Genomic DNA, 13,318 nt, shown 5'->3' with positions numbered 1-13,318 from the left:
AGGAGGGGTCATGATTTGAACTTGAATCTACACTATCTGAGGATGCTTCCATATCAATATGATTAATCATGGCTTAGCTGTTCTTGAGAAGAAGATTTTTAAAGATATTACCTATATATTCCTATGGTAAACTTTGACCCCCCTGTTGTGGCCCTGCCCCACCCCCAGGGGTCATGGTTGGAACAAACTTGAATCTACACTACCTGAGGATACTTCTGTAATAATATGACTAATCATGGCTTTGCTGTTCTTGAGAAGAAGATTTTTAAAGATATTTCTTATATATTCCTATGTTAAAACTGACCCCCCTGTTGTGGCCCCGCCCTACCCCTGGGGGTTATAATATGAATAAATTTGAATCTAGAGTATGTAATGAAGCTTTCACATAAGTTTCATCTTTTCTTGCCCAGTGGTTCTTGAGAAGAAGATTTTTAAATGATGCCACCAAATTTTCACGAATTCTTAATTATCTCCCCTTGAAAGAGGGCGCAGCACTTCCTGTGAACAACTTGAATCCCCTTCACCCAAGGATGCTTTGTGGCAAGTTTAGCTGAAATTGACCTAGTGGTTCTTGAGAAGAAGATGAAAATGTGAAGTTTACGACAAGGCCGACGACAACGCCAACAACGACAACGGACAAATTTTGATAAGAAAAGCTCACTTGAGCCTTCGGTTCAGGTGAGCTAAAAATAATATGAGTAAAGTTGTTCAATACTGATCAATTTATTTTATATAAAAACTATATACAAAATGTTCATGATTAAAGTTTAACAAACAATATACAAAACAGTTATTTATAAAACATTAATTATGCCCAATATTTAAATAACAATAAATAAACAATGTCAAATAACGTAAAACATGAATCTGTACAGATTTAAACCCTCGAGCTGCATACAGTCTCAAATCTCAATGAAAAATGATTCTTGGTTCAAGTGAAATTGCATTGTTTTTTACTACTTGAATGATATAATCTGGAATTTTAATCAAAGTATTGATCAGTGAAAAAACAACACAGAAGCAATTTGATTTTTTTCAAAATTCTCAGCACCGGTTCTTTTGAGAAAAAATTTCATTATCTTGATTTCTGTCATTTAAAGACTTTTGCGTAGTTTGTTGACACATTCTCTATTTATCTTTCTGTGTTGAATCACACTCCACCCCTGCAGAAGTGGAGACCTTTGGTGAAATTTTGCCCATTATTTTCTGAGCAGTGGAAAAGGTGTAGATGGCTAAAACAGCAAACAAACTGAAGCCCACAGAGAAGAGACTGGCAAAAAATAGTGCCCCTCCCAAAAGAAAGGTGGCCACCGTGAGGACTGTACCTGTGGAGAAAGGAGTATTTTAATGTTATGTTAAATATCAAATACACAGGTAATTCTATATGTTCTACAACAATTTCATGCAAAGTTAGGAACACACCTTTTTCAGTAGCTGGGGAGCCATAAAGCCATAGAGCCCCCACCCCCACCCCCTTGGAAAATTTCAAGTTCCCATGGGATGTCTAGCTACTGGTAATCATTCAATCCACTAACTCTTAGGCCCCTAGCCACCCCAACAGCATTCAGGACTTTCAAAAAAGATTAGAAAAAAAGGCGGTACTTATACAATGATGGGAGGTACCTGTGAAAGTGAATTTAATTAATACTGGTATGTTATCAAAATTTTCTCCATCAAATATTTTGGCCAGTACAATCATGGTTTTAGCCGGGTTAAAGTAACAGGTACCGGCAGATTTTGAAAGGCCTGATCATTATACCCTACTACATACCTACACAACTTGTCCAATGAAATAGCAAAAAGAATTTTTTTCCTACCTCAAAGAAATTATAGGTGGAAACATCAAATAAAGTGTGGCAAACAAACAGGGATAATGGTAGACACAAACTTTCTTAAGCAATGCTTGTATTTAAAGCAAAAATGGCTTGATGTAATAACAACTAGATGTGTCCATTAACGCCACGAATGCCCCCCCTCCCCTCCTCCCCAAGCATCAATTTCAAATGCAATGATTTAGTTTTAAATTTGTATTCAAACTTGACCCGTATTTTCTGGTAAAATACCTGCATATGGGTGAATTAAAAAAAAATGACCAAACGCATATTTATCAACCCACACTAAAAATACAGGCAATGAAAATAGATATCTATGTCTCAGCATATGTGTTTAGATAGTGTCTAAATACCTGCCAAATATCTCATTGATATCTCAATTAACAAAAAAGTTATGCCCAAAAATGATGCTAAAATTGTCAGGAGTGCAACACCTTTCTGTGACATTTTGAAATTTCAGTATTTTTTGGAGATCTGTGAAATAAATAATAATGCTTTAAGTTGAAAATAAAGACTTTCCTGATAATATTCAAAGTATTGAGCTTTAAATGTGGACTGTCATAACTTTTGTTTAATCAGATTGTGGTCATGGCTGATGTTTAAAAAAATGTTATACCATGTCAGGAGTGCAACAGAAAAAATGTAGTGTTGCCAAAAAAACATCAATTGTAAAATTCTGATAGAAAATTAAGACAAAAAAGAATTTTCCAAGTGTAAAATAATAACTGATATACATTTTAAAACTTAAAAATGTTATATAAATCACAAGCAGCATTAATGAGAGTCAAGTATATGTGCATACCCAAAAATGTCAGGAGTGCAACATTTGATGTTTTGCTCCCAAGCATAAAAAAACTATTATTGTTATATGATTTTCTGATTTTTATTTTGGAAAATAAAGACACAAAGAACATTTTTACCATATAGATTTATCAATTACAGGATCTGTCTGTCCTTCAGATCCATATTTCTATGGTCAGGAGTGCAACACATTTTTTTAAAGATTCAAGTTGTGTGACGAAAAGACTTCTATTCATGCTTAGAAGTATTCATTAATTAATAATGATCTTTTTGAATAATTTAATGCTAAATTATTGACAGTTTTATTATTTAAATCCTTCCTTTTTCAATTTTATCAATTCAGATGTGTTTTTATCTTTTTTGTGATTTTTTTAATGAACGTTAAAAATAAACACACTAAAACATTGTCATAAAATTCAAGTAATTCCTCCTTAACTTCACTGAAACAACAGAACAAGTTATTATGTAATTTTCACTTCACAATTCTACTTTAAAGGCTCCAATGCTTTTGGTCAGGAGTGCAACAAATATGTTAGAATTATAAATCATCCAATAAGAATAAAAATAAAGAAAAAATGATGAGTAGAATTACTGTGTTTGTCTTCTAAAGGAAAATATGCTTTAAAATATATTTTATCTTCTAAATATACATTTAAGCTAGTTTTTTGGCATAAAATAGGGTATAATTGCAGACAAAATGCGAATTTTAAATACTTTCATCTGTTTTAATTATGAAGTATTGGACTATAAGTATTGCACAATTTCATTACCACTTGATGTTGCCAACACTTTATGAATTTTTGGGTTCTATGGTTTTAATTTTAAACTTTACTGCAGTCAGGAGTGCAACAAAACTGCTTCATAATTACCGATGCTTTTTAACTATCTTTACTAAAAATTAAGTTGAAAAAAAATGCTTGATACTATTTGATGTTCAAAACACTATGTCTATCAACAAATTACAGAAATTTTACAGTCAATTCAGAGAATAGTTTTCATCATTTCACATATATTTTAAATACAATTTATATATATTACACTTTGCAAACAATCATGTTTTAAGGTCTTCAAAATATGAAAAACCTGCTGTAAACGATGAAAAATATCAATACGACAAATTGATTTACAAAGTAAGAATGGGTTATTGTGTGTTATAATTTTTAAAACAATGTTAAATAAAATACATATCAGATGTCAGGAGTGCAACACAATAATGTAACATAGGGTCACTTCAAAATCTAGAACTTTTCGAAAGAGAACTCGTATATAACAATTCTTTTTTGGCTCACATTTAAAGAATTGACTTGAACGGACAAAAAAAAGAATTTTGGGGAATTTTATTGCTTCATATTTTTTTCATATTAAAACTTTTCAAACCAGAATTGAAAAAATAATGTAAAATAACAATCAAAAAGCCAATTTTTTATCGCATGTACAAGAGAAGATATTCATTCAAGGTCTAGATTTAATCATTTATACCCCTTTTACCATTTTGAAGCATAAAAAACTATAATTTCTTGTGATTATATATTTCAGAAAGTCTTTTAAGGTGTAATGATATTTTCTTTTTTCAAAAGAAATTTTACAAATAAAAATTCTGAAACCTTTTAATCCAATTGTCTATTCTATTGCCACTTCAGGATTTTAAATTAGAATGCATTTGCAATATGATGATATAAGTGAAAAATATGTTATAAGTAGTTGAATTTTGCCAAAAAAATTCAGTTTGGTGGTCATTTTTTTTTAATTCACCCATATGCATTTTCAAACTTTTATATACATCCCTTCAAAAATTAGAGAACAGAAACTGAAAATTTCTTATTTTTTCTAAGTTCAAGACAGATATCTCTGTCAAAAATCATTGGACCATGACCAAATTCGAATTTGACCTGTATTTACTAGTAAAATACCTGCTCATGCAATTTTAACCTTTTACATACAGTACAGGCAACGCGGATCCCGTATTAGACCGCGTTCCCTCGGCGGTGTGTTAATCCTTTCCGCGTTACACCGTCGCGGGTTTTGATCGCGGTACTACCTGCGACCGTGTGTACACCGCGGCGGGGCCAGCTACCGTTATTCTTTATCTTAGATGTTGTTTCCTGTAAAGTGTTGTCGATTTTTAATAGCGTCAAAAAGGGGGGGGGGGTGTAAGCCATTAAAGGTTACGGCCTGCATTAATTAAATGAATTTTTAATTCAATTTTTAAGTATTATCAAATTGTATAATAATACTTGTGTAATTATTTTTTATCTATCTTTTTTTAAAAGTCATTCAAAATTAATTAATTCTCAAATTTAAAAAAAGAACGTATAATGCCAGTGCTTGTGGTAAAATTTGATGAAATATCGTCAACTGAAATATCGTATATATTTTTTAAAATCAATAATTCCAACATAAATGATCATGAAATTGCTAAATAGTGCACAGTAAAATAGATTTTTTAAAAATGCCATATCATTTCTGTTAAAATGCATTAAATACAGTGTTCACGATTTGCCAGTGCCAGTGTGTTCTTGGTTACATGTAGCTATGCGTTTATTTTTCTGCGAGATTCTATCACGGTCATTGGTTTCTTGAAGAAAAAATGCCTCTGTATACGTATCTGTTATAAGTATAAGCATGAAAAACGATGCTAGATAGAGATGGTAACATTATGATATTAAAGAATAAACACGTGTACATTTAGGAATATGTTGCACAATTAACTTCTGACAAATATGCGCTAAACGGAAGAAATATCAACATGATCTTTTTTTTTTTTTTTGGTTATTGTTGTAAATAAAATCGTTACATTCTTTTCAGAATAATTTCATAGCTAGTATTTGACTGTATTTCTATTTCCTTTCTTTTGAAATTAATATAATCATGCGGCTCTTCAACAAATTTCACGTACATGTATCGTCAAATCAGAAAGGACGGCTCTTTTATAAGCTGTTTATATGAGCCTAAAAAATAATTTGAACATACAGCATAGTAGATGAACTAATTATAATCAGCGGTAGGCTACAAGTTTTCAGGTGTCTGTGTAACTGGCCCATACCCTTACGAAATACCTGTAATACTGTCAGATTGCGTAATCTTACATCATGAAGAATGTTGGCGACCTTGTAAATAAGTGTCTTGGAATCAATCTTTTATCAAGCAGTTAGTTTAGTTAAATTAGTGTCTGTGGCTATCACTGTTCCCGTGTTCTTCATTAACTGGCAGAATTAGACAAAGTGCTTACTGGTCAATAAACCGATAAATCAGCTACAGTAATACCTATCCGTTCACAGAAACGACTATTTTGAAACCGAACAAAATTTGATTCACAAGCAATTTCATTTAAATTATAATTATAAATCGATAAATCAATAAACTGATTTCAGGAAAAACGATGCACGTGCCGTACATGTAACTTTCTGTATGTTTCTCTCTCTCTCTCTCTCTCTCTCTCTCTCTCTCTCTCTCTCTCTCTCTCTCTCTTTTTTTGGTTGAAACTAATTCAAATTATACTTACATGTACAGGTACATGTATAAACGTATAAACTGAGACGTAAACAAAATACATGTACTTATAAAACATAATTTGATTTGATTTATTTTATTTTTTCAACTCTATTAATTTGTGTAAAAAGTTTGATTTTTAATATACACACAGTTAGGGTTAAAAAAAAAGCAACTGTGAATATATTGTCTCAAATTTCTTGGTTGAAAATAAAGAAATAATGAGACATTGAATGGACTGGTATGTCGTATGGCTAGACAACGATGTGCGCATTCGGAGAGATTTACCTCAGGTACCCTAGGACACTCACAGGTGTGAAACCCCCAGGGCATGCCGTTTCCTGCTCTGGGTCTGCTAATCCCTATACACAGGAAATGATCGCGGCTAATACTTAATACACAAAGAAACAAAATTTGTCAAAGTATACGTTAGCATTTGATTTTTTCCTTGAATATTATTGAAAATAAAAGTGTTGTGAGTGTAAAATATCTCCCTTCTTTATATTTGTTCTCTGGAGTTCATCACCATGCATGCACATCCTATGTTATTTTATTGAACATGTAAATGGAGAAATAATTTTTTTTTTTTTTTTTTTTTTTTTTTTTTTTTTTTAAAAAAATCATCGTTTACCAAAGAATTAAATATCAAGGTGAAGAAAGGATGATAGTTTTTTTTTTATTGATAGCTTGTATACCGTTTACGTGCCCACTAATTGCAAACTCTCGACTTCGAATATTACAGCTTTCCAGTAATTTGACATTTTCAGAAAAATGCTTGCACATTCGTACAATAAAGCGAGATTAATTTAGTGAATTATAGTGTTCTAAATTTGGTAAAAATACAAAAACATAAACAATATAAAGATGCACCTTTTTTATTTCATAGGAGTGTTGAAAATTGTTAATCGGAACTCGCACTGATTATTGTTTAGCACGTGTACATCATTATTGCAATTCGCATATAATTTGAAAAGATTTTTTAGAGCTAATAAACCCATCATTTAATTTTGTTTCATGCTAAAATTTCAAATAACACAGCTTATAATTCTATTTAAACGAAAGATGTCGCCTTAGCATTGATACATGCAAATAGTTTTAAATACAAATCTAAAAAAGTTTATAATATCTTCTGCTTTACAAATTCTTTTTAGGAGTATGTTTATTATTTTCTATTCATCGTTGCAAAACAAAGGAAAATACTTTCATAAATAAACATACTCTGTAGTTATTCTTTGTTACTACATGAAAATTTCGCAAATTCTCGTTCGGGGAGATAACTCCCGTTTGTTTACGATACTAGTTGATCGATGATTTAACCGCGGCGGGGACAGGTAGGTGATGAATTTCCCGCGGAGGGAACGCGGTTTACCTGTCTCACCTGGCCAAATCCCGCGTTGTGTTTATACCGCGACGGGGCGCGGGAAATACGGGATCCGCGTTGCCTGTACTGTACATCCCTTCAAAAGTTAGAGAGCAGAAACTGAAAATTTCTTATTTTTTTCTAAGTTTAAGAGGAGTAACTCTGTCAAAAATCATTGGACCAAGACCAAATTTGAACTTGTCCTGTATTTTCTGGTAAAATACCTGCACATGCAATTTCAACCTTATACATACATCCCTACAAAAGTTAGAGAGGGGAAACTGAAAATTTCTTTTTTCCCCCTAAGTTCAAGAGGGATAACTCTGTCAAAAATCATCGAACCATAACCAAATTTGAACTTGACCTGTATTTTCTTATAAAATACCTGCACATGCAATTTCAACCTTATACATACATCCCTACAAAAGTTAGAGAGCGGAAACTACAAATTTCTTATTTTTTTTCCAAGTTCAAGAGGGATAACTCTGTCAAAAATTATCAGACCATGATCAAATTCGAATTCACCTGTATTTTCTGGTAAAATACCTGCATATGAAATTTCAACCTTATACATACATCCCTTCAAAAGTTAGAGAGCGGAAACTGAAAATTTCTTATTTTTTTCTAAGTTCAAGAGGGATAATTCTGTCAAAAATCATCGGACCATGACCAAATCCAAACTTGACCTGCATATTCTTATGACATATCCATATTTCAAATTTGAGTTGAATGTGTGCAACTGCTGCAGAGATAATTAACGTAAAAAGAATGATGATAGAATGACGGAACAGGGTAACACTATATGGCGGGGGCATAATAAGAATTTCTTAAGGTGTGTTTTGCTTTATTGATAACATTATTTCACAGTGCCTTAGAATTTTCTTAAATGCAAAGCCTTGTCTGCCATTATTTTTAAAGCATGTAGCATCTACAGAAACATTTAGGACCAGAACAGTAAATGATTTCAACCAACAATACTGATGCTCTTCTTAATAAGTCTTGTTAGACTTTTAAGTGGAATTCTGAGCAAATGTTTGTACACCATATCAATCACATTACATTTTATATCTTCATGTCAAACTGAAGACATTTTGTGGAAATTCATAATTGATACAATATATGCATGTGTTACCTTCTACAAACAGAAAAACTGTGAATCCAATGATAAGTGATCCAATGACAAAGGCTATAAAGCAAAAGATGGGGAAGCTACACATGGCTATGACTGCTATGATGAAGAGGGTGGATCCAGGATTTTCATAACTGTAGTCCTTGGCTGACTGCCACTTCTGTTCCAGCTCATAATTGTGACAAAATGATTGAAAACAAGTCCCAAACCTCCATTCTGTGTCATCAGATCCACCCATTCTACAATTTAACACAAGAACTCAAAAAATTTACAAATCAAATTACAATTGAGTTTGTATGTACCACCTCTTATACAATGTATTCATATTTTCAGTTTTCTACAGTGCATTCCTGAGCACAAGATAGAATGTCCCATATAAATGAAATGTTTCAAAACGAAGTAAAAGCATAACAATTAATTATATTTTAAAAAACTCAACTTTTGAATAAAAAATGAATTGTTAAAATATTTCTGCATTCAACGTTGCACATAAATGAGGAATAATGATGAACACTGCTATACCTATGGTAGTTTGAATTTTGCCAGAAAACACATATTGACTAATATTTCCTTCATTGCTTGTGATTTATATGGATTAACAATATTTATGCTCCCCCAAAAAATTATTTTTTTGCACTGCAAATTTATATCCCAGAAGGTTATTATATCCCATTTATAAAATTGAAAGAAAAATCAGTAAACAATGAATTTTATGATCAAAGTGGTATTTTATGTTTTGAAATCAATCAGAAGATAATGATTTGACATGTTTGAAATTAGAAACACTTATTGAATCCTTGGAATTGGTACCAAGGTTTTTCCCCAATAACAGGGTTGTGGATAACCACTCGCAAATGCGAGTAAAATTTGCGGTGGGCGATTAGATATTAAAAATCTAGTCGCCCACATGGCGAACGATTTTTTTTTCTGTAACATAATCACATTTCAGTTTTATATTTTATGTTCTTTCAGTTTTTAAGAAAACGCTCTATTGACCTAGATTATTTGTGTTGCATACAAGCAAATTATTCAAACATGTACATGATTCAGATCAAACATGGCGATTTATCGAAGCGGTTAAATTTCCGTTCAATCTGATGATATGATAGCAGATGTTTGAGATTGTTCTAATAGAAATATTGTAACAATCGGCTATGGTTGTCACACCGTGTCAAATGCACACAATTAATAAAAGATCGGAATCAAATTTCATCACAGGTTGTATGTAATTTATTATTTAATATGCCCCCTTGTTAAACCATAGACGCTTCAGTTGTACAAGGTTAAACACTACAAAATGTAATGAACACATTATCAAATCAAAGTTTTTAGAAAGGAGAAAATGTGACAAAAATTCATATACTGCGAACATATCCATACTACGAATAATAAAAAATTCAATTAAAAAATTTAGGATTTTTGTTGTTGTTTTTTTTAATTTACATATAATGTGGGCCCGCGGATCACATTGTGAGCCTGTAAAATTTGAAAAGTTAGGAGCCCACATGGTCCCTAAGGTTTCAAACATTAACCACAACACTGAATAATGTCAGTAAATGTAAGTAAACTGAATGTCCAAATGCAAGTTCTAGTCCTAGTTTGCTAAATTTCAGGTTATGTGTACTGATTATTTTTTACTTCTGTCAATTCAAATACACACAGAATTAACATACCATATAGGTCAGTCCAAGTAGCAATACATTTCTCAAAATGCATTTAAAATGAAATAAATGAATTTCCTCCTTTTATAGCCCCTTACATGTACCAAAAAGGATAATTTTAAGAATCCATGATGAGACCCAATAAATATAGATTGAATGCAACAAGTTTTGCTATGCAAGTTTTTCTATAACCCTACAGTTTATGGGAGCGATCCCAAAGAAGTTAAGGATCTTTTAAGGAATCAATCTCTTGTGGCGGGCTGACCAATTCGAGCGCCGGTGGTAAGATAGCTCAGTTGGTAGAGCATGACTGGAGATTCAGAGAGCCCGGGTTAGGCCACTTAGGCTTCTGTTTTTCTTCTGTTTCCTGTTACAGTGTTATATACCTAAACTGCTAAATGAAGTTTGTACTACCTGACAAATAAGAGTTACTATTGATTTGTCAATCTTTTGAAAGTAAAAGTTATCTCAAATTTCCTTCACCTCCTCTCAAATTATTTCCACCTTCTATTCTGAGGTTGACTTCTTCAGACTGGAACTTTTGAAAACGAAAGTAAAATTTGATAACAATGACGCCGAACCCGATGTTATCAGTTTCTGATTTCCCTCAAGTACACGCATATCATTTTAGTTAGGCTTAGATGCAAGAAAACTGATTGATAATGATACACATTTTACAACAACATTTTAGAAGTATATGCACAGACACTTGGTTCCCGATATTTCCCTTTTATGGAATTCCATATACGACAGCCAACTTCTTACAGATAAGATAGATAAGATTTATTGATACCAATTTGGGGGCCTCAGGGCATACAAGTAAAAAAAAATACACACAAGAAGAGAAATTCAAAATATGTCGATATTAAAAGAAAAGAAACTAACAAATGATGATGATTATAGCAGATGGGGATTACCTATATTAAATGCTTAAAAAAAAAACATATATAATTTGCATACGTACAAAGAATTTGTAACATGTATATTTGTTCTAGAGTATTAATATTATTACTCTTTTGCATTTATTTGGGTCTTTTTAACATTATATAATTTTTTAACATTATATAATTCACTGTTTCTTATTTTAAAAATTATGCCCAGTTTGATAACCAACTGCTTATACTGCCAACTGCTTACTGCCAACTGCTCACTGCTTAATGTCAACTGCCACTGTTCATAGATGATATTGCCTGTTTTGTTATCTTTTTATGTCTTTGATACGCCTGCTTGAATAAACCTTATGATAGCAAGAATATTGCTAGATATTTTACCCTAGGCAAAAGTTATGTTATTATAATTTTCAGTAATATTTCTAGTATACATACGTGTATATACCAACAAATGTTAATCATTAAGACCCTATTAAAGGTTTGTTCTTTTGTCGTATGTAACCCCCAATGGGAATTTTGCCATTAAAACTTGTTTGAATGCAAAGAAAAGTTCATTAGTAATCGATTAATAATTTTAAAACCAGTGTCAAAGAGTTAATTGCTCTTAATTATTGACAACTCCTTTCATGGGGGGGGGGGGGGTTAGAAAATTTTATCAATTGAAATAAGGCTTCAAAACATCACCAGATTTTCAAATTCTCATGGAAATGGAAAAATGACTATTAATGTTTCACTTATGTAAAATTCAACACATCAGATAGATAAAGTACATTTTTACTAGTTATCTCATTTGAAATTGGTAATAAAATACACGCAACTATTTTTATTGCTGTTGTCTGCATGTAAACCTTTGGTATGAATTTGTGAAATAACAATTCATAATACATGTAATACCTGTAAAAAGAAATTGTTGTTTCGCAAGGGGGGGGGGGGGTATGAAAATAAATAGCCGTTTTCCTTTCATTTGTATAGTGATAAACACAAGTTTTACTAAAATTATAGACTTAACTCTCTTCGCTTTTCCAAATAAGTTATGTTTTATGAAAATTCACATAAATGTTTACATAAATATCAAAAAATCATTCAAATATGTTCAAAGGCTTTATTCAAGCATGCATATTAAAGATATTAAGGAAGCTCTAAACACTAATAAAAAGTGCTTTTTGGACTTGGAGAAAAATATATCATATAAAGGTGTGCATATTGAGACTATTTAATTCATTTTCAACATAGGGTACCTACCTTATTTCTGCAGGAAAAATGTTCAAAGACAAAGGACTATTCGTAAGCAGAAATCACTGTCTGTTTACTTACACTGGGAAAATTAATGGAAATGGTGAATTCAATTACTTATTCTTGGTCTAAAATAATGCTAAGAATATTTTAATCTATTAAAAATTATGTAATTAACTGTAAACAACCATTTTTTCTATCTTACTTCTAAGGGCAGATCACTCTAACTCCATTAAAGTATCCTAAGTAGAACTCTTTAGTGTGCAGTGTTCAGAGCTTCCTTAAGATATCAAAATATAGACAATATCATCTATAGGCAGTAGCAGTTGGCAGTGAGCAGTTGGCAGTAAGCAGTTGGCTGTCGTATGTGGAATTCCATAATCATATATAGCTTTTTTTTGCTTGTCAAGAAATTTCTGGGTTGGAATTTTTTTCGACTGGGGTAGACTCCCCCTGAAAAAAAAATCCTGGATCCGCGCTTGTATTACTATAACTACCACCTGAGCTCACTGAACGGGGAAAGTATTGGGGGTGAAGGCATGTCCCTCCCCCTTCCCGGTTTCTACAGTCATGGATGACGTGCATTTCCTAAGATTGTTAGCTTAATAACAATTATACAGAAGAGTTTTTAGCTAAGATCTATAGAATATATTTTCAAATTTAGTACTGCTCAACAACATATGCCTATTATATAATACATACTTGATTTTTTTTAGTGAAGTTCCTACTTTTGCTCTTTTATTAAGCCAAGTGAACATTTAATTGAAAATTTTACTTATAAACAATGTGTATGTCACCTGTTTCTCTAGTACAATTAGTATATATACTAGTGCAGTTTTCACTTTAATTATTGTATAATTAAAATTTAAAATTTATGTTAATCTTTGAATTTATAAGTATAATTATAGTGATAATAACTCTTT

The 13,318-nt window shown here is 31.8% G+C and overlaps 1 protein-coding gene across 1 annotated transcript; it reads right to left on the bottom strand.

Annotated features, from left to right (window-relative positions):
• Positions 1-704: 704 nt before the first annotated feature.
• On the bottom strand, positions 705-10,825 carry LOC133184656 (uncharacterized). The gene is made up of 3 exons (XM_061319742.1): positions 10,756-10,825; positions 8,615-8,850; positions 705-1,325 (listed from the first exon to the last, which is right to left on the bottom strand). Exons 2-3 carry the CDS (start codon positions 8,847-8,849, stop codon positions 1,129-1,131), a joined length of 432 nt encoding a protein of 143 aa, XP_061175726.1. The 5' UTR covers position 8,850; positions 10,756-10,825; the 3' UTR covers positions 705-1,128.
• Positions 10,826-13,318: the final 2,493 nt, after the last annotated feature.

Source organism: Saccostrea echinata, unplaced genomic scaffold, assembly GCF_033153115.1.
Source record: "Saccostrea echinata isolate AGI-Se365-2 ecotype Australia unplaced genomic scaffold, CSIRO_AGI_Sech_v1 ptg000010l, whole genome shotgun sequence".
In the NCBI taxonomy this organism is placed as follows: Eukaryota; Metazoa; Mollusca; class Bivalvia; order Ostreida; family Ostreidae; genus Saccostrea; species Saccostrea echinata.
Note: the sequence above shows the minus strand (reverse complement) of the source record. Positions and strands in the feature narration are given on the sequence as shown.

Coding starts and splice junctions, on each gene's coding strand:
- LOC133184656 (XM_061319742.1), bottom strand. CDS start 8,849: ATGGGTGGATCTGATGACACAGAATGGAGGTTTGGGACTTGTTTTCAA. Junction 1,326..8,614: donor AGTTTTTCTGTTTGTAGAAG/GTAACACATGCA, acceptor CTTTCTCCACAG/GTACAGTCCTCACGGTGGCC.